Genomic DNA, 21,818 nt, shown 5'->3' on the forward strand with positions numbered 1-21,818 from the left:
CATTAGCTAAAGTGGTGCTTCAGGTTAAGAACAGTTTCAGGTTAAGTACGGTCCTCCGGAATGAATTAAGTATGTAACCAGAGGTACCACTGTACCTCTAAACATTTCCTTTTTTTTATAAAAAAAAAGCACTGGTTATCCCGCATACTACAGCCACTCCTGGACACTTGAGAAGTAGCTCAGTGGCAGGACATCTCTGCTCTACCTGCAGAAGGTCTCGGCTTCGGTCCTTGGCATCTCTAGGCAGGGCTGGCTGGGAAGCTTCCCTTCTCTGATGCCCGGATGAGCCGCTGCCGGCCAGAGCTGGCAATATTAGCCTGGATGGTCTCCCGGGGAGTTCAAAGGGACTCGCCTCCTCGTAAATGTGCTCATGCCCGCATGAGTCACCACCACGGGAGGAGCACCAGCTCCTCCGCGCGGACGCCAGAGGAAGAGGAAGCCCATAAAGGCGCCGAGGCGGGTTGCCCTTGACTCTCGGCGGCGCCATTACCGACTCCAGCCCGCGCTCCCTCTGCCTCGCCCGCTGCCTCTGCCAGCCCCCGACCACCGGCGCCCAGGCCTCGGCTGGGTGGGAGGAGGAAGAGCCGCGGGTGGGCATTCTCTCCCTCTCCGCGCGCTCTGATTGGACGGCGCGCGTGGCCTGAGAGGGACAAGCGAGGCTTGGGGTTGGCTGTGCCGCGCGCCCCCTTTTGCCGCTGAGGGGAAGAAGCCTGGCTTGCAACTCCTTCGTCCCTCGGCTTTCCGGTGAGTGGCTTCGCTTCCCAAGCGCGCGAGGGGCGAGGAGAGATGCTGGGGCATCGCCTGAAGGGAGGCCGGGTGGGGGAGTCGACAGGGCGCCTCTTGTGTTTGGTGCTCCGCGGCCATTGAAGCCCGCAGGAACGGAGGAATCCCTTCCCTGGGGCTATAAGCAAAGGTGGTGCGCCAAGACCTGGATGGGAACGGAAAGTGGCCTGGAGCCTGGCGACTCGCGCAGGGATGCCCCGGCTCGTCGTGGAGGCGAGAGGAGCCTCCTGTGCGGTTCTGAAGGGCGCCCGTGTCCTGCACGAAGGAACGCCTGTTGCTGGAGCCTTGCTCGGGTTGGGGGGATAGTTGCCAGCTAAAGCTTTCGGGACGGCGGGTTGGCAGGCCCTCCAAGTGTCCCTCTTGCCCAGGGAGCCGTCCCCGTTTCTGATTGGACCCCAGAATGTCCGGCTTCTCCTTAGGAAGCCCCTGTTTTCATCGGAGAAAGGTCGGAGGGGATGCAATAGGAGGACATCCTGATGAAAATGTTGGAGGGGACGTCTCTCTTTTCATCGGAGAAATGCTGGAGGGTACGGGGTGGGGAATGGCGATATGGGCCAGAAGGGTATTGGCAACAGCAAATAAGGCAACACCTAGAAAGAGGGAAAGTGGCAATGGCAGGCTTCACAGCACCCCCACCTCCCATTGGTCCTTCTGCATTGCAGGGGGTTGGACTAGATGATCCTCAGGGTCCCTTCCAACTCTACAATTCTCCCATGCTGGTGGAGTGAACTAGCTTCCTTAACACTACAGGTCTTCCTCTTCTCCCCCCTGCCTTGCCCTCAAGTGTGTGTCTTTTTGTTCCTTATATGCTGCATAACGGGCTGAAATGAATCACAAATGAATTACTGGCATGGAGATGGATGTAACATAGTGGTTGTTTTACTTGGGGTGGTAGGAACTTAATTTTGCTGCTCCCATTTGCCTTCTCCCTCCTATGAAACCTTTCAGTCTGTTACTCGAGTTCCTTGGAACAAAGAATGGGTTGCACTTTAGGTTAGGACCCTTTAGCTCTTGCTGTTTTAAGTGGTGAGATGGTGCTTTAAAAAGATTAGCTTTCCCCCAATCTTCTAGCTGCATATTTTGGGTGTGAAATAGGGGTACTGATATACAGCACAGGGCACTTGTTCATTCTAATCTGCAACCTGAAATCCGTTTAAATTTATGCCCAGTTTTCTCTTCTTTCTGTCTAGATGGCCAGCTAAAAAGGGACAGCAGTAGAAATTAAGAGTCTTGTGGCAGTTCAGAAAGCTTCCACAGATTTTTGTGGCAGAAGCTTCTGTGGCAAGGGTAGCAGATACGATGCTCTCCAGACGTCATAAGGAGTACTACTCCCATCAGACCCAGCCAGCATGACCAGTGGTCCAGCATGATGGGAGTTGTAGTTCCAACAACTTCTGGAGGGCACCATGTTGGCCACCCCGGTTCTGTGGACTAGAAGCCACTTCATCAGATGCAGCAGATCTTTTTCAAGTTTTGAGAGTTGTGCAGAAGTGGGGGTTTTCTCTGGTTTGCAGTGATAGGAGACACCTGTGCCTGATGAAATTGCCTCTGCTGAACAACTCTGAAAACTGTTGTTGTACTACTGGTAATTCCTTTTTTTAAAGGTCTAAACAAACACGTAAGAAAATGGTGCTAACATTGCAGCACTCCTAACAGCCCTGATCCATCAGCTGAAGACCATAGCTCAGTGGTAGAGCACAAGCTTTGCATGCAAAAATCCTATACTCAGTCCTGGACATCCGCAGGTAGGACCAGTGTGGGGAAAGCCCTGTCTGAAATGCTGGAGAGCCACTAGTCAGTATAGACTAGGGTTAGCCAATGTAGTGTCCTCCAGATAATGTAGGACTACAGTTCCCATTTGCCCCAGCCAACATGACCGATGGTCAGGAATGATGGGAGTTGTTGTCCAACAACATCTGGAGCTCACCAAATTGGCTACCCCTGGTGTGTGCAGTAATAAGCTGGATTGACCAATGATCTGATTTCGTAAAAGGTAACTTGACAGGTTTCAATTATATATGGGATATACAACTTGGGAGAAAGGAAAGAAGCTCTAATTTTGTAATCAGAGAATACTTCATGGTCCCAACTCTGAGTGCTGTAGAAAATTGGGTAGAGCAACACACAGTACCTCTCTTCTCTGCAGTGTTAGAAACTGAAATAGGAAAGCTAGGAGCTAAATGGCACCTAAAACTTAGGTTATGGATGCCACAATGGAGTGTCTAGGCACACTTTTTTACAACAAGAATACAAACCTGAAAATGAATGAACTGCAGCTAAAATCTTATGTTCATTTTTCACACGGTCTAGTTCTTCCCCTGCACACCACCTTAATATTCTTAAGAAGGCCCCTTCTCCTGGCTAAGGAGAGTGACTGGAAGTGGGGAGGCAGAAAAAGGTCCTTCTTTCCTTCCAGCAGTGGCAGTACTGCGCCCAGAGCTCACAAACTGCTCACATTAATGAAATTCCCTGTTGCAAAATTCGCCTAGAGCAATGGGAGTTTCAAACACTGCTCCTCTGACTTCCCAGTGTAATCCCTGCAGCTGTGCAGAATGTAGTAGAGATCCTAACCCATTTTAGTGACTGTGAATATGACGGTTATTCCAGGACAATTAGAGAGAGAGAGAGAGAAAGTGCTATGCTGGAATTGACAACTTGTTAACCAGGTCCTTCATGTATAAGAGCAGCTTCATCTGCAGACATTAGCCAGTGCTGATGCTCACCTTCTACAGATCAAAGCAGTTGTTAAACTTTCACAGTTAAAAGGCACAAGGGCAGGCCAGACTGGTTATTCTCTGGTTAGCTGATAACTTTAGCATGTACAGGCATGTGTACTCCCCAACTTTGTGTTTGTTTCCTGTGTCAATTTGTCATGTTTTTGTTACTGGTTTTTAAGCCTCTCCAGGTTCTTTTGGGATTTCTCTTTCAAAGTGGTTTCCTCAGTGAGCATTGCTAAGGTAGTTAAGGTTGTGGGAAAATACATATTTTCCTACTTCTCAGGAGACTTCTGCTTGTTAGATGCTGTTTGCGAAAGGAGAAATAAATATTTCGTGGCAACGTTAGCACCACTAGCAAGTAACACTTCTTCTTTAACTTCTTCTTTTAGAACAGTTGTGTGTTTCTTAATACCTGCTGCTTCCATGTTTCTGTTCTCTGAAAGAGAGATGAGCAACAGCATGTTGTTGCAAGGAGTGCTCCTGTCCAGTGTTCCAGATAGCCATTCAAGCCTCCCTCCCCCCCCCCACACTCAACAAATTGTTCCATTTTTCTCTGTAGGATCCCCCCCCAATATTTTTTGCACTTCTACAGACCTGGAATATTGCCATGTCTTTTGTGCCATTTGATTAAATAAGGATCCACCCACTAATGGGAAAAGAAAATGGGAAGGAAGAGACAGAAATAGGGGATGTTTTCCTTTTTTCAGTGATACATTTAAACCAGTGTTGGTTTATCTTTTAATCAAGCGTTTATCCGCAATCAAGCGGTGTATACATTTTATGCAATAAATAAAATGAATCAATTATCAGTGGTGGCTAATGCCCCTTGGAACCAGTAGGGTGGAAGGCAGGGAGGTGAACAGCAGGTGGTCAGTGACAGGCGGAGACAACTCTTACCCCACCCCCTCCCAATACTCCTCTTTGCTGAGTTCTATAAGACTGAGACTGAAGAATAGGAGGCTGACAACCAGTATAACTCCCTGGATTTGCTGTAGGGTGGGGATAGCTTGACCAGTGTAATCCATGCATCAGTAACATTTGTAAGCTTGAGGCTGGATTGCTGAAACCTGCTCTGTGTTGGGTGGCCCTTGGGTTTGCAACGTCTACAGGTAACTCCTCATTTGCTTCTTCAAGGAAGGCCTTGAAAGCTGAAAGCCTTTCACAAGAGACAATTCGGCTCAAAAGCTGAATAAAACTTTTTTAAAAAAATCTGTGATAAAGAAGGTTACCTGATCTACTGGCCTTGCGTGTGCATCTTTGATCAGAAGGTGAAGATTTCTTGGCATGGATGTAAAGTGAAGGGGGAAGTTCTCATATTCTTTACGCTCTCTGTGCTGCTGCTGAAGGCAGGGTTAGAAAAAAAAGGAAAGAAAAGTTTGCAGTTTAATGTGATTAATGTTAATATACCATTGACTCTCTGGGTGCCTTGACTTTTATGTTATCTTTCCCCTTGGCCTTTTAGCTAAAACAGGCTTTGTTTAGCTGATCATAGAGCAGTTACAGGAAAGCGTGATTGCAATGAACTTTATCTTCTCTCAGTCATGTGCTGTTAAAAAGCATGTTGGGAAACTGCAGAACAAGGACAGCCATAGTCACAGATCAAAGGCCAAACTCAATAATGTTTTGCATGTCATATTGGGGTGGGGCATGTCTCCCTGTCTTTTATCTGAAAGATAAGACTCTCCCCTTGGACAGAGAATGATAACTGCAACAAGATTACTATTATTTTTAAATTCAGTATTTACAACTTTTGAAATTCATCCTTCTCTTGTTGATGATTCAAATTATGAAGGAAATGGCTTTTAAAATAATGAGTTTATATAATGCCCTTGTAGAAATGCCATATACATATTCTGATATATGCCAGAAGAGGTTTGGCTATAGGTGATAATGGCTTCATATTCTGGCTTGTTTTGAAGTCATTATCTATAGTTTCCAGGCTTGCACATAATGGAAATCTCTTGTTAAATGCTGGCTCTTGGCATGCCTTGTTGCTTTTTTAGAGGGCACAGCAAAACAACAGGGAGATGGTCCTATATGTGAGTGCACACACACTGGTTTATTACGTCAGGGTTTCTGGCACAGCATTATGTGTGGGCATGGCTGATATGAAAGGGAGCAAGGGATGGTCTTGATTTAAGACAAAGTGTGTTAAGCTGACACAAGATTACTATCATGTGGAGAACTGGTGGCCTCCACAGGTCACTGGAAAATTTCAAAAGCAGATCCGCCACACCAAATGATTGAATGGTGACTGCTCCTTTTTCTGGTTGCACATGTCAAGTTGATTCAGCCTTTTCAATAGCTGTTGCAATTCAAATGATCCATTTGGCATGCCAACCAAACAGGAATATTCAAAGTGTCCTTTTTCAAAAGCCAAATACAGTTGACCAGTATTATCTTAAAAGAGTAACAATCCGTGTGAAACCACCCAATAAGATGAGATTTGGACAAGATATTTGTTAATTCATGACTTGTACCCTTATCCATTACACTGAGACAGCACACCACATGTAAAATTTTGTTAAGCCAAGGCTGCAAACCTGGACCCAGTTCTTGGAAGTAAATCACATGGTACTGCCTTCTGGGTATATGTGTATGGAATTATGCTGGATCTTGAGCAAGGCCAAAACCAATTATCTCTGTTACAGAGGTGTTTTCCCTCTAGGAAAGCACTATTCATTCATAAAAACAGTTAGTCTTACTCTTCAAAAGCTGCTTTATGTACCGTTTCTTTCAGTGAAACATGTGCCCACATCCTTAACTGTTCTCTTTGTGGATTTCACTGTAAAAGTATTAATTTAGGTTTGTGGAAAAGTAGTCTTACATATGTGTACTGAAAGATGAATTTGTTTTCATGCAGATCAAGGATGTGGCTCCTCATAGTCGTGGCGAGTTTGATCCAAGGACTTGCAACTTCAGAAAACTTTGTGAGAAGACGAAATGTCGACCCTGAAGCTACTATGAATATTGTAAGCCCTTTTTATCCTTCTGTGTTGTATCTATTATAGTTAAAGGCATCAGTGGCAATTGGTTCTACACTTGATATTCCTGAAGTTGCATTTTTACTGAAAGTTGGGATTACATGAAGCATGAAAATATTCACTTACTATTATTATTTTTTAGGAACATAACCTTCCCTTCTGATACAGTTACATTGCTCAGGGTGACTTACAGCCATTAAAGCAAAACAAACAAACAAACAAAAAACACCAACCCCATAAAAGATATAAAGTGGCAGCGACTGACTTGGCGGATAGCAGAACTATATGCCCACATTCCAAAATGTTTCTGTCTGGCAAGTCTTGCTCAACACTCTCGTGACCCACTAACACAGGGATGGTTGGACTTATTGTTGAAACATGCCCTCTATTTGCTACAACAGCAAGCTTCTTTCAAGCCTCCCCCCCTTCTCTCTCTGTCTCTCTCTCTGGTGCGGAGAGAGAGTGGAATCCTGCAAATTTACGGGAAGGTCTCTGAGTGTGCCTATGAGGGCACGACACTGAAAAACCTTGTGCTAAACTATTTGTTAGGTGTCAAACTTTCCCTTGATAATTATTCTTGGGAAAACTGGAGGCTGGCTCAATGAGTCTGTTGCTCAAGTACCTAATCGGATAGCTCTAGAAAACTGAATTGCCTCAGGGATACTGTTCAGTTTTGCATTAAAGGCAGTCACCAAACAGACTGCTGAGTTGTCCACAGCAATAACTTATTAGACTTCTTTGGAACTGACAAATAAACTGATGTGTGGGACAGTCCTCCTCCCTTTTCTGACTTTGCACCTTTTGCACACTCCAGGTACTGACTGTCTTCTGTGGAAAAGAATTGTCTAGGCCTTTTTACAGCCATTTGCTAACGTTCCCAACTGAATGCTGCCCATTCTTTCCTTTCCCTCCCAGAGCGAAATTATTTCCTTCAGAGGATATCCCAGCGAGGAATATGAAGTGGTGACAGATGATGGGTATATTCTGAGTATTAACAGAATCCCTCATGGGAAAATAAATCAGTGGAACAAGGGTGAGTGTGTGTTTTGAGGTAATACATTGTGTGTACACGTAAATGCAAATGCCCCATACTTTGCAGAGATATAGATACAGAGAAAGAAATGAAGGCTTCTTGCTTTGGAGAAATTTGGCTTACATCAGGTTTCACCAGTGCAAAAATAGATAATTTGATAATGTAGGGTTCTTATAGATCTATCAGTAACAGATTCTTTGTTCAGCGAAACTAACAGTTAAAAAGCAGTTATACACACCTTGCTATTGAGCTCACTCCTACAAAATGAATCTGTCCCCTTCCCCTGCAACCCTTTTACCATCTAAGAATTGGGGCATGAGGATTGAAGGGAAGGCTGGTAGGTGTTATTATTTAGCTTTTTCCTTTAAAAATAAATAAATAAATTACAGTGTATTTTCAGAGTCTTTGTCATCTTCAGGGTTCTCCCCTCCCACAAAGGCAGTGGGAGGGCCACAGAGAATTTGCAAGACATTCAGATGAATATTACCACACTTGGAGTTCATCCAAAACATGGCACCATTCTGCCTCCACTGGGACCAGTTTTGCTTGTATGGCTTCATTACATATGCCGCAAGGGCATGGGAGAGCACAGCACTTTCTCTCTTCATGTGGGGAAGTGAACATTCCCTGCTTCTTTTCCCAAAGGCATTAGATGTGGAAACATTGTATTCGACTGAGCGGGACTGAGCTAAAGCTACTCCAACCCACCCACCCTCAGAAGTTGGATATGAGAGGGTTTTGGTTCAAAGGAGCACAGGAAGCCTTGCTGAGTGAGTGAGGACATAGGCCAGGCACAAGCTCTTGCCCGTCTGCCACCCCCAGTTCTCATTCTTTGATTTGCCCATAGGGTGCTGGCAGGTCTCTTCCCAAGTGGTGAAAGTTTGTTGGCTCTCTTCTCCATTCTTGGAGATGTAGGATAGATACTTTATGTTGATAATGACTGGGCAGCCTGCTATTCTTTTTATTATTATCTGTTTTGCTTTCTTTCTTTTTTCTTGCTATCCAATGTAGCAAAATAACATGGTGGTCTCCCTTTTCCTATAAAAGTGATGGTTGCCAGCCAAGGCGTCCTCTTCCATTTTTGTATTTTGTGGTCTCACCAGTTGCTCAGCAATGTGAGAGGAAGTGCGCACAATTGCCCAACATGTTCTTGTTCTTTTTTTCTTTTAAGATTTCAAAAAATTAGGCCATACTAATAGATGAAGTCAAGGATATTTTAATCCTTTCCTGAGCTATTAAAAGAAGTGTGGAAGTGTGGTGGCAGGCGGAAAGGGAAGCTAGAATAACTAGTTCATAGTCCATGTTGACATCAGCTGTTTTCAGTCCTGACGTAGCTGTGAGCTGTGCACCATCTTGACACAAGTGACAGGGAAGTGCATGTGATCTTTTTGGGGGTGGCAGGGGGCGGATCTCTTTAGTTGCAAAAGAGTCTTTTTGCAGTTGTCACAGATGCACTTGCTTCAGCCATTCACAGAGACTCACTACTACCTCTTCTTTCAAAAAGGGTGGAGATGGTAGCACATCCAGCTCAGTGCCCCAACGCCTTTGCCTCTCTTGTCTGCAGCTTTTTCCTTGAGTAAAAGAACTTCGCTCCAAGGTATGGGGCAAGGACAATCTGAGGCTGTTGCATTTGTGAAGCCCGAGTAAAGGATAGTCTAACAAGTGATGATTTTTGGTAGTCGAGGCACAGGTGGCATCGTGAAGAAAGGGCAGATTGTCTGAGCCTCCTGCTTCCAGTACCAAGCTGTAGCTTCAATGTCTCATTTTCTGCCCCTCTTCCATTATAAGGTTTGATGGGGGGGGGGGAAGCTGAACAAATAATTTGTTTAGCTTAATGGATACCCTAGCGATGTTTAACAACCACGACAACTTTGACCTACACAGTTGGTCTGTTCTAATCAAAAGGCAGCAAGTATCTAGGGGAAAGTAGCTCATTTCCCTCAGTTTCAGTTTATCTTGTGGCTGTTTGTATCAAATACACGGTCTGATGGTTCTTGCAGTGTTAAAACTGTTAAGTGGCGCTGAGGATCTGTTTGTAATAAAGGTGCAGTCATAGAGAATTTTAGTACAAGGTATCAAAGTGATGGATGAAAAGGACGTTTTCCCAAAGGACACTTAAGTCTGGTGTTTTGATTTCTCATACCTCCAGATAAAATAAGAGCTGTATTGAATTGAGCAAAGGTTGGATATTTAAAAAATGTGTTTGCGCTGCTTCCCACATTGCATTCAGAAGTGATTGGGTGGTATTCCACCAAGTTTTACTCAGAGTAGACCTGTTGTTGACTTAGTCATGCTCATTAATTTCGGTGAGCAAAACTTGTTTGACTGTCCCCCCTATTCATTCCAGACTAAAAGACGCCACTTGTGGAATTGCTGGCTATGCATTCTCTTTGCCCCATGTTTATAGCAGGCATGGAATGATCACATGACTGGCATTAAAATTTTTGATGGATCTCAGTCTTGTTGGAAGCAGACACTGAAACTTTGCTTAAAACATTTCACTTTCAGGTCCCAAGCCTCCAGTGTTTCTGCAGCACGGCTTGCTTGCTGATGGCAGTAACTGGGTGACAAATCTGGACTACAACAGCCTGGGCTTTATGCTGGCTGATGCTGGGTATGATGTTTGGCTGGGAAACAGCAGAGGTAACACTTGGTCCAGAAAACACATACACTATACAGCAGACCAAGATGAATTCTGGATGTTCAGGTAGGGTGAAATGTTTAAACTTACTTGCATGTCGCTGGTTCCTGGTTTTGCACATATTGCACATATGGGGAATTGTGTTTGGTTGAAATGCACAATTGGGATAACCCCAGCATCAAAGGATAAAACTGGTTGGCAATTCATTTTGGGGCCCAATTCGAGGTGCTCACATTAGTGTTTAAAGTTCTAAACAACCTAGGACCAAAATATCTATAGACACTAGCATCTGCAGCAAGGGAAGATGAACTACAACTTCCTGATTCCTACCTTTTCTTAATTTTTTTTAAAGAGTCAACTCTTTCTAGCATTTATAAAATCTGTGGTATGTGGCAAATTGTACAGGTGCAATTATTCGTTTTTAAAAAAATGAGAAACTAGCCTGCTCCCATTTCAGTGTTTTGAACCCTGCTGAAAATTTATCCTGGTGCCCATGCCTACAAACCCTCTATGGGAGAATGGAACCTCTTGGTAGTTCTGTCACCCTCAGAGCTTCAGAAAGTGACCACCTGGAAGAGGGCATTCTGTGTGGCAGCCCCTAAGTTTTGGAGTTCCCTCCAAAGGTGCACTTGATGTATCTTTTTTATGTGCTGAGGAGTCATCTCTTTCCTCTGGCCCTTGACACCAGAGGTGTATAATTTAGGACCCACCCTCTTTTCTTTTATTGTAATGTCTTTTAACTGTTCTTAATACTGCATTTTAGAATTGTTGCAGTCCACCCTGATACCTCAGGGTGAAGCGCAGGTAAGACATTCAGTATATAATGATGGTGGTGAAAAGCGTCCTTAGTGGTGTTAATAGACTTTGGGTGGAATTAGATTTGATGTGGGAGAACATCCTCAGACATGGGTGGGAGAGGAAGCAGAGCCCTTCGTTGCCCACTTCATAAATTCTGTTCCTCCCAAACTGACATTTTAAAAAGTTGTTTCTCCCATTGTTTCCAGTATTCATCACACTGGGAGAAACATGGCTTTTTCATCTCCCTTTTCCAGCAGGATTTGTCTTCCTCTTCCAGTCTGTCGGTGTTGCGTTTGTAAACCGCCCTGATGATTTATAAGAACTTTGGTGGAAGTTTGGTTTGCCTTGTTTGATTTTCCAGGTGCTGCTATCTGACATCTAGAGACAGCTTGCCTGTCAAAACTGTCACATTTTGGTAGCCACGTGGTTGCTGTGAACTAGGTAGTGGCCTTTTTTTCATGTGCAATGAATTGCTCATAATGTGGCACTGACCATTTCTGAACTGCGCCGATGGAGATATCTAAGGAGGACAAGTAATGGTTTGATTTAAAAAAAGACTCTGCTTCACAAATGTTCAGAGAATTGGGGACTTGATGGGTTTGTGGTGAACTTGATCTGCCAAATCCAAGCCTGTTTCTTCGACTGCATTGTGCTGAGAACATTGAGTTTGAGATTAACAAAATGTGGGTCCCACTGCATATGCAAGTCTGTTAAACATAGGCTGGTTTTTTCCTTTCCTTTGCAGTTTTGATGAAATGGCTAGATATGACATTCCCGCTTCAATAGATTTTATCCTGAACAAAACCGGACAGGAGCAAATATTTTATGTTGGCCATTCCCAGGGCACCACAATGGGTAGGTTTTCAGGTTTCTTAAGTGCACATTGACAATTCTAATAGCTACAGCTATTTCTTTGTACAGCTGCTATTTCAAATTACTTTTAGGAGGAAGCTTGTTCATGGTACCGCGACTACACATGGTGTCACTGGACACACATTGGAAATAAAAACAACCATTACTCAGTTGTAACAGGAAGCTTCAGTCTAACAAACCCAGGAAGTATTGCATTAAGGCCCATGAGAGAAGGCAAGAAGGGAGTGTGTGGGCCGAACACACATTCTCAGTCAGAAAAGTCACAGGGCAATAGTAGTAGTAAAAGGAGATTTACTCCTTCTTTCCCTGTACCATCTGCTTTAAATTTGATCTGGAGAGTTGGGTGAACCCAGTGACAGTTTCAGGGGGCACACAAGGAGAGAACATTCTGTTGCACAAGGAAAAGTCCTTGCTATAATGGAATATTTGCCTCAGTGCTATGTTGAATAGAACCTGCAATTGAATAACCAACACAGTCATATCTTAACCTCACCACTGACTGTCACTTCATGTTTTGTTGATTCTTAAGTATATTGATCAAGTGAATTTACAGTTACTACACTGTTGAGGATATATATGCAACCATAAACATTTTAAGTTGGTCAAAAGCAAGAAAGGATATTTTCTGTTTCAATGCCCAGGTTAAAAAACTCCATCCATAGATCCATAGAGGGGTGCGCTTGAGTCCCTCTGTTTTAAACTTGATGTGTGCTGCTAAGGCCTTTCTATTATGCCAGGTTTTCACTCTGATTTCATGTATCTTTCCCCCTACTTTTAAATTTTGCCAATGCTGGTTGTATTAGAATTGTTTGCCGCAATAGTAATTTCATAAGCCACTTTGAGTTTATTTATAAATAAAAGAAGGGTTCAGATTTCTTAATGCAAACAACTTCCTTTTGACTTGAAGGTTCTGATTGTAAATGGTTCCACACAGGCCATAAAATACTTCATTGCTTTTGTGTTATGAGAAATCTGAGCTTAAAATTTTGATCTTGGGTTTTGTTTGAGAATGCCCAGCTAGCTATATTCATTTCTCTTCTCTCCTTTTCCATCCCACTACCCAGCGTTCATTGCATTTTCAACCATGCCACAGCTAGCAAAGAAGGTAAAGATGTTCTTTGGACTGGCGCCAGTAGCCACCATAAAGTTTTCAACTAGCCCGTTAGCCAAGATTGGAGTGTTTCCTGAATTGATGTTCAAGGTATGTAAAAAAGTAAAGGTAAAGGGACTCCTGACTGTTAGGTCTAGTTGCGGATGACTCTGGGGTTGCGGCGCTCATCTCGCTTTACTGGCCAAGGAAGCCGGCGTACATGTGGCCGGGTCATGTGGCCAGCATGACTAAGCCACTTCTGGCGAACCAGAGCAACGCATGGAAATGCCGTTTACCTTCCCGCTGAAGCGGTACCTATTTATTTACTTGCACTGCGTGCTTTCAAACTGCTAGGTGGGCAGGAGCTGGGACCGAGCAACAGGAGCTCACTCCGTTGCGGGGATTTGAACTGCTGACCTTCCGATCGGCAAGCCCTAGGCTCTGTGGTTTAACCCACAGTGCCACCCGCATCCAAAGTATTTTGGACCAAATACTTGCTTGAACCACAGGCCATAATTGTTGCTGGATGTAACTAAGTACTTGGGAGTGTGCTTTTTCGTTGGCTCTGTACATACTTGAAGAAAAGAAGGAACATACCTTTTAACAAAAGCCTGAATGAGTGGCTCGTTTCAATAGTAAACATATCAGTTGACCCGAGACTGCTTGTAACGCTCTTCAGCACCTAAACTGCTCAAGCTAGTTGCTGCTGCCACTTGGCATCAGGGTGTTGCTGTAGCTACTTTATACTGTTTCCATCAGTGGGCTGTAATGACAATGTCTGTGTTGAGGATATAGTGCAGGATCCTTTTGCCTATGGGTGTGGGATTTGAATGGGTTTTCTATCCTAAGTGACTGAGTAGAAGATTCTCATAATACTTTTTGTCATGCTTTGTTTCTGCTTGATATGATTAGAAGCATCCGCAGGAAAACAGACGATTGACTTCACCTAGTGACCTACATACTAATTTTTTTTGTTTTGGCAGGCAGTGTTTGGGACTAAGCAGTTTCTCCCTCAGAACAAAGTTATGAGCTGGCTTGCTACTCACTTATGTGACCATTCCATATTTGATTATCTTTGTGGCAATGTTTTCTTCCTACTATGTGGGTTTAATGAGAAAAACTTAAATATGGTAAGTTTTCTGACTACCTAATAAAAGGTACAGACAATGATCTAAATAATTTGGATGTGTGTGAACTTTTCTAAAATGATTACAGCTTATGCCATCTACCGTATTTTTCACCCTATAGGGTGCACCAGCCCATAGGGCGCACCTAGTTTTTTTTTTGGGGGGGGGAATAAAGAAAAAAAATTATTTCCCCCACCCCGAGGCGCGGGGCTGGGGCGGGGGAAGCCCGAGCTTCCCCTGACCCCAGCCCCCAGAACAGGCTTGCGGATATCTGCCCGAAGCCCGGGGCGTGCTCCGCTGCGCTCCCCGGGTTTCGAGCTGCAGGCTGCTGTCCGCAAGCCTTGGGAGCCCGGCGGGAACTCCCATGGGTTCCCAAGGCTTGCAGATAGCTTCCTGAAGCCTGCATTCGCCCCATAGGACGTACACACATTTCCCCTTCATTTTTGGAGGGGAAAAAGTGCATCCTATAGGGTGAAAAATATGGTATATCTTACTTTACCTTGGGCAAAGTTTGCTTGAATCTTACAAGTGTCTGCTCCTGTTGCTTTGGCATATTGGAAAACACATGATTGCTTGGATATAACTCATAGTTCCATATGTTTCTCTTCCTGTTATGGGAATGTATATTGTGATTTTACATATTGAACTGCTCTGAGATCTGCAGATGAAGGGCGCGATACAAATAATAATAATAATAATAATAATAATAAAAACAACAACAGTGACTCTGGCATAGAACTGAGTCGTGACTGCCCACTTTGTAAAAATGGAAAGGGGGAAAAAATGTTGGTGTGGATTATTAGGTGATCTTCTGGATGTAGTTATTATTATTTCCTTTATTTTCTACCAGATTTCTTCTTTTCCTAGGGTTACAATGATAAACAATGTGAACAAAATACACTCATGTAGTCGTACAATTATGTCGATTTTTTTTTATGCATTTGTACAAGCTGGAACATAACACAATTGTTATGTTCCAGCTTGTACAAATGCACGTAAACATATGCATTGATCTGTGGCACAGCATTAGAATTACAATGTGAACCATGATGTGAAGTGAATGTTTGTAGTTGTTATGCCACACCCTGAATACCAATCAGGGCTGGTGCACAGGGAACTATTTAAGAATTGTAGATCGCAAGCAGGCTGTGGCATTAGGCACTCTTTCCTTGCCACCTTGACTCAGTATGAACATGGTCAAGAGTGCTCCTGAATTCTATTTTAGCTTTTCCCAATTAGAATCCTAGAATGCCCCTTAACCATGATTGGTAGCTATTGGATACAACGTGAAACAAGGGTAGGATTAGTTCATGTCCTAGAGAGGTGAGAGTATGCAATCCCATGACACACCCACAGTTGTTTATTGTCATATCTGCATTGGCCCTAGGGAAGCTGTGCTGGATCATTGGGTGAATTATCAGGGCTTTAACATACCTGGGAAGCAAAGCCTTGCTGAACACAGTAAAACTTAATTCTCGCAACACACTTATAGGATTGCACCGAAATAATTTTGCTATGTAATATGTAAAATGCATTCATGTTGTGGGACATTAGTTAAAACTAATGTAGTGGGACATTCAGTTAAAACTGAAATACCTTGCCCTGAGGTAATGTCACTGGTAACATAATACAGTGGTACCTCAGGTTACATACACTTCAGGTTACATACGCTTCAGGTTACAGACTCCGCTAACCCAGGTTAAGAACTTTGCTTCAGGATAAGAACAGAAATTGGGCTCCGGCGGCACGGCGGCAGCAGGAGGCCCCATTAGCTAAAGTGGTGCTTCAGGTTAAGAACGGACCTCCGGAACGAATTAAGTACTTAACCCAAGGTACCACTGTATTGAGATTTGCAGCTTGTTTAGAGTGCCAAGTTGATCTCTGTAAAGAGCTGTAGGTAGTTACTATTTTGCTGCAAATAAACACAGAACTGCATGATCTCTGATGCAGTATTTTTGTTCAAATAAACCAAATGGAGCAAAAGAAATTAAGTGGCTGTGGCATTTTGTGATGGTTTCACTTGATAATGTTGCTGTTTGTTACAGACTCGAGTAGATGTATATTCTACACACTGTCCAGCTGGGACATCTGTTCAGAACATGCTGCACTGGGCTCAGGTAGGACCTATACCCTTAATTCTGTTTAAAGAAGCTTCCTGCATATAAATAAATAAATAATATGTGAAGGTATATGCAAACATTACAAATGCAACATGCCTCTTTTTTTAGGCTGTGAAGTCTGGGCAGCTCAAAGCCTTTGACTGGGGTAGCAAGAAAGCAAACATGGCTCACTACAACCAGGTAAGAATTTCTCACTCATTTGCGCGCACGCATGTTGCTTACATAATAGAAACCTGCAATGCAATGGACTCCTAACTCCCATCAGCCCTAGCCAGTACAGTCGTACCTTGGATCCCGAACACTCTGAAACTCGAACATTTTGGCTCCCGATTGCCGTAAATCCGGAAGTGATTGTTCCGGTTTGTGAACGTTCTTTTGGAACCTGAATGTCCGACGGGGCTTCTGTGGCTTATGATTGCCCACAGAAGCCGCAGTTTGGTTTTCCAATGTTTTGGCAGTCGAACGGACTTCCGGAATGGATTTCATTCAACTTCCAAGGTACGACTGTATGACCAGTGATACTAATAGGACAGGGCTGTCCAACAGGTCTATCTACCGGTCGATCGTGAGCTGTCCCTGGTGGATCCTAGTCGATCCTGCGATCTCCACCGATAGCCTCCCCCCTAAAAGCTCAACAAGTCTGATCCCTCTCCCTAAAAAAAGTCTCAACAACTTTGACTTTGCTCATCCTCTCCAATGGGTAGATCACTGCCAGTTTATTTATACTGGGAGTAGATCACATTCTCTTGGAAGTTGGACACTCTGTGATAGGAGATGTAGTCTAGCAATATCTAGAAGGCCACAGGTTCCCTATTCCTAATGTAGACTGTGTATACATATGCTGTTTTTTTATCCATAAATCTTTGTTGTATTCTGAACTACAAACTTGCCGTTTTATAAAACAAACAAACAAACAAGCTAACTAACTAACTAACTAACTGTTTTCCTTCCCCATCCCTTTTAGTCAACACCACCTTTCTACAAAGTAAAGGAGATGACTGTTCCAACAGCTCTCTGGACTGGAGGTCATGACTGGCTTGCTGACCCAAAGGACATTGCCCTATTGATGACTCAGGTCCCGAACTTAGTTTACCACAAGAATATCCCTGAATGGGAACATCTGGATTTCATCTGGGGTCTCGATGCCCCACAGCGCATGTACAAAGATATACTTCAACTGATGCAGAAATATCAATAAGGCCACATCATCCTAGGAGCTGTGATTCTGAAGCATTTCTTCAAGAAACTAGCATGATCACGCTGCTTTTTTTTGTTTAATCATGGAAAGAAATCCTTCCTTCTTTAAATACGTATTCTCTTATTAACCTGTCTACATGCAGTTTAGTAATACCTCAGGAAATTTACATTTTTGCACTGCTCATAAGTGTTCTCATGCATCTTGAATGGAGATGTTGAGACACAACTTAAGTGTTCTTCTCGTTGTGGTAGTCTTGAGGAAAGGAAAAGCCTTGTTGCTGATCTTGTCTTAGTGATAAGTATCTGAAAGTAAACCTGATCTGCCCAAACTTGTTATGGAGAGTGGGGTGGAGAAATGTTCTGACTAAAGCCTTGCTAGCATCAGGAAGCTTTATAAAATGAGATCTTGTCTCACCCCACTTCCCATAGCAGAGTTAGGAAGATGAGCTGTACTTTCGATCAGAGAGCATGGGTGCATGTTGTAGGCCTATTTCCATGTGTGTCTGATAATGCCTGTGGGAAGCTTCCATCATTTGCTGATCTTGGCTGACTCTGCACATTACAAGAAGAAAACAAAACACTGCAGTGGTTAAGTGTTCCCAGCATGGGATTCCTCTAGGGCTCTTTTTTTGAGTGCTGGACCTTATAGTCCACCTTTTCTGAAGTGCGTTCCCTGGATTGCTCTGGAACTACTCAGGGACAAATGCTTTATAGCTGTGCCCTTGTGATCAAAGCACAAACTGTGTTCTAAAGCTGGTACTTCTTTGAAGATAAACTGGCATGTGTTCAGGAATTAAAATGCATGCCTTAAAATGTGTGACACTGTGTCGCATTGGGAGAACAATGCATGTGACTCTTTCAAAGAGGAGCTGCATCTAGGGCTCGCTTCTGTAGCTGTGGAAAAATACGAAAGTATTAGCCTTCCAGTGTTCATGTTTAAAATATGTGGGTGCTGTTCCAAGGCAGCGACCCTGTGTTTTGAAAGCAGCAAGGTACGTAGCACTTATTTAAAGGCTGCCAGGTTGAGCCTAAATGCATTTTATTAGGGTTTTGAAAGAAAAAGAAACTTTCTCCAACAAGTCCTTTTTCATTGGAATACAAGCTCTGAATGCTGTCCCCAGTGGAACATTGCTCAGTGGTGGAGCACATCCTTTACACCCCATGTTTAACCCGTCATTTCTGGGTAGACCTTGGAAAGACTCCTTTCTGAAACCCTGGAGAGCTGCTGCCAATTGGTGTAGGTAATATGGAGTTAGATGGGCTAAATGTTCAGACTAAGGCTGCATCCAGATGTCTTCCTAGCATTTGCCTACCTGTGCACTTTTGTGTTTTATGTGATCTTTCACGCAATGCAACAGCCACCTCTGGAAATCTAGTGGATGTTTAGCACTCATGCCCAATGCTAATTCTCTCCAGGAAATAATAATAATAATTTGCAATTGCCTTAATTTGGAAAATCGCTGGAGTTTTGTATTGACAAAATTTGGGGCACTATCCCAGCATATAGTTCTTTAACCACCATTTAAATTAGCACAACATGGCAGCATATTGATCAAAAAGCCCAAGTTCTAAAATGCAACAGGTGCTACAGTATAAAAGGAATGTTAGTGATCGGGACAGAAGCACTTAGCATTATAACCAGTAAAACTAATGCAATAAACCCCATGTCTGAATGCATCCTCAGAGCAAGGTAGCTTCCTATGGCTGATGTTTCACAGGCCAAGCCTCAGTGAAACGTCCAATACTACCTACCTCCTTGATATTTCAGACCCTATGGAGCTTTTTTCTATATCAAAGAAGTGTTGTGAAAATATATGTTCAAACTGTGAGATGAATTCAGAATTGAGATGGCATGAAATATTTTTATTAACTAAGTTCAGAACTAGCTGATATGGAAAATGACTCTTTTTGCAACTTCACAGATCCATAAAGAATGATTAAAAGGAATGGTTTGGATTTTATAAAGCAAAGTTCAGTTTGCAACTTGGAAACGTGTTTTTTTTTCTGCAGAGATTAAATGAACGGCAGTGCATAGACTGACTACCAAAGATGCTCAATTATATTGTGTCTATGCTCTGATTCTTTATGCTCTGATTCTCTTAATTTTTCTAACTTTTGCACTGAACTGTAATTAACAGGTGGAAATGGGGATCTGACAAGTTAACATTATTCATAATGCTTTAATAAAGTTTTTTTTTAAAAAATAAAAATACTTTTTACTTTGGGTTGTTTTGTAAAATCAGCAAATATCAGTTCTACATTTTATGTGCAATATTAAGACATTCTAACCACTTCCCCTAAATATGAAAACTGATACTTGTAGTTATGCCCGCTTTTTAATCTTACTATTATATGCAATTTTCTGCTTTGGGTGCAAATTAATATTTTAATAACAAAAACAAGGAAGCATAGTTGCAAATATTAAACTTTGTTGAAGAAATCACTCTGGGAAACCCATGCACTGTGTCTCATGTTTGTCTAAGATTTTTTGGGAGGAAATGACAGCATTGAATAAAAATATAACTGAAACTAAAAGTGGTCTCCATGTGTTGTTCCCACAGATGCAAGTATTATACTCTGAAAAGATCTTTCTAATGAAGGCTTTTTATCACAAAAATTGTACATATGAAGGACCCCTGTCTTATCCAAACAAGATTGGATAGTGGAAGGAAATTACTTGTGTTACAGAAAGCAGAGATCCCTGGTGGAATTTCTATGAGCTTAATTTAAAATAGTTGACTGGAAAGTCCGTAAGAATGCTCAATCATGGCAGAAATGCCTGAAAATTCAGAACAAGGATTTTGGATAACAGAATACCCTTATAGGTAGTACTGTGCCTCCAGAGTCTGTTTCCTGTTGTCTGTCTGAAACAATAGACCCCTACTCTCTCCCATCCCCACAAACCAATGCATAATAATTCTAGTTTATCAGTGACTGTTCAGTGGTATTGCTGCTTCGCATTGTAGAGGCACTGCTCTGCCACAATAGACACACAAGTGTACACACAACACTTAAAATAATGCTATATGGCGTTAACAGGTGTTCCTATCTGAGGCCACAAACCTGTTATACTCACAGGCCTTCCCTTAGCCAACCCAGCAGTGATCCAATAGAAGGAGTGGTACCAGAAGACAGGGTGGCAGGCAGGTGAATTTGAAAAAAGGGAGGAAGTACCCCAGAAGTAGCTTTCATTGTGATTGAATATGCAAAATCTGAAGTTCAGAAAATCCTAGATGGGAATTCTTAATGCTGTCCTTTCTGCTTTAATTTGGAAGCATTTCTGGAGCAAGCTACAATTTAAAGCAAGTTGATGCTGTTTTCTGCCACAAGATGGTGCATGGTCACTTAGCAGTGATACTTTGTAACTGGTCCGTAACATTTTTAGCTGGGAGACACTGCTTTTGTAACATGTATCAAAAAAGAGAGAAGCTGCCCCAACCTTTCCCTAATGTTTGAAAGCAAGAATACAAATATCTAGCCAGTTTCGCAACATTGCTTGGTGGGGTGGGGGGAATAAATCTGTATGTTTAGGGAGAAGACCAACGCGTTGTGGGTTCCTGTGTGGGTTCCACTGTACAATTCTATGGTTCCATACGTGCAGAACTGGTATTATGGGATACCTGTAAAATGCAACAGGGCTGGTTCAATAGATCAAACTGCTGGAGTGGACATATACAGTATGGGGAAAGGCAATCCTGGAAGTAAACTGCTCCCTAGCTGTAACGGGCTTTATACAGTATACAGTACTAATAGTGATACCTTGAGCTACGCCTCGTAGCAAATGGGGAAGTAGCGCTGATCTTCCGCCGCAGGTGTTCTACGCTGGCAGGATCTCATTCATGAAAGCAGCACGTTGTAATACACAATCCAATGCAAACTTAGCGGGGAATAAGGGTCATCGAAAGCCACGGGACTTACCGTGGTACCTCTGGTTACGCACTTAATTCGTTCCGGAGGTCCGTTCTTAACCTGAAACTGTTCTTAACCTGAAGCACCACTTTAGCTGATGGGGTCTCCTGCTGCTGCCGCGCCGCCGGAGCACGATTTCTGTTCTCATCCTGAAGCAAAGTTCTTAACCCGAGCTACTATTTCTGGGTTAGCGGAGTCTGTAACCTGAAGCGTATGTAACCCGAGGTACCACTGTACTTCCAAGACAGCGTGCAAGGGATTGCAGGACCGGCGGACTTGGCGGTGGGGGTGGTTGCTGGAGCCTGGTCTGTCCTTTCACCCCCGCACCCACCGCGCACCCCTTCCTATGCCACTGGTAGCTAGGCGAGGGGCAATGGGCGCCCCACCTCGGTGCCTGCAGCGTCCCTGAGCCATGCGTCTGCGGGCGAACTGCCCGCAAGCTCCGCGCTGGCCTCTGCCCACCGCCTCAGCCGCCCTACAGCTGAGGGGGGGCTGCAGCGAGGCTTGGCTCGCCCCCATGACAGCTCGCTTCTGGCTTCAGGACGC

General features: G+C 43.5%; 1 protein-coding gene and 2 long non-coding RNA genes across 5 annotated transcripts in view; 1 reads left to right on the top strand and 2 right to left on the bottom strand.

Moving 5' to 3' along the window:
• The window catches only part of LOC309370888, a 238,162-nt gene that overhangs the window by 128,706 nt on the left and 87,638 nt on the right, over positions 1–21,818 (bottom strand). The window lies entirely within an intron of this gene.
• LOC309370849 (putative lysosomal acid lipase/cholesteryl ester hydrolase) lies at positions 472–19,898 on the top strand. 3 transcript variants are annotated; one of them, XM_081913016.1, is made up of 10 exons: positions 472–744; positions 6,364–6,472; positions 7,400–7,517; positions 10,026–10,224; positions 11,702–11,811; positions 12,894–13,030; positions 13,903–14,049; positions 16,092–16,163; positions 16,275–16,346; positions 17,131–19,898. In XM_081913016.1, exons 2-10 carry the CDS (start codon positions 6,371–6,373, stop codon positions 17,362–17,364), a joined length of 1,191 nt encoding a protein of 396 aa, XP_081769142.1. In that variant the 5' UTR covers positions 472–744; positions 6,364–6,370; the 3' UTR covers positions 17,365–19,898. The 3 variants fall into 3 exon arrangements, with proteins under 3 accessions (XP_081769142.1, XP_081769143.1, XP_081769141.1); XM_081913017.1 differs by lacking the exon at positions 472–744 and adding an exon at positions 4,586–4,609; XM_081913015.1 differs by lacking the exon at positions 472–744 and having other exon boundaries at positions 6,329–6,472.
• LOC309370889 lies at positions 7,889–21,756 on the bottom strand. Its single transcript, XR_014168729.1, has 2 exons — positions 21,133–21,756; positions 7,889–9,132 (listed from the first exon to the last, which is right to left on the bottom strand). It is a non-coding gene; the product is annotated as an uncharacterized lncRNA (long non-coding RNA).

Source organism: Podarcis melisellensis (genome assembly GCF_964234715.1).
Source record: "Podarcis melisellensis genome assembly, chromosome: 5".
Taxonomy (NCBI): Eukaryota; Metazoa; Chordata; class Lepidosauria; order Squamata; family Lacertidae; genus Podarcis; species Podarcis melisellensis.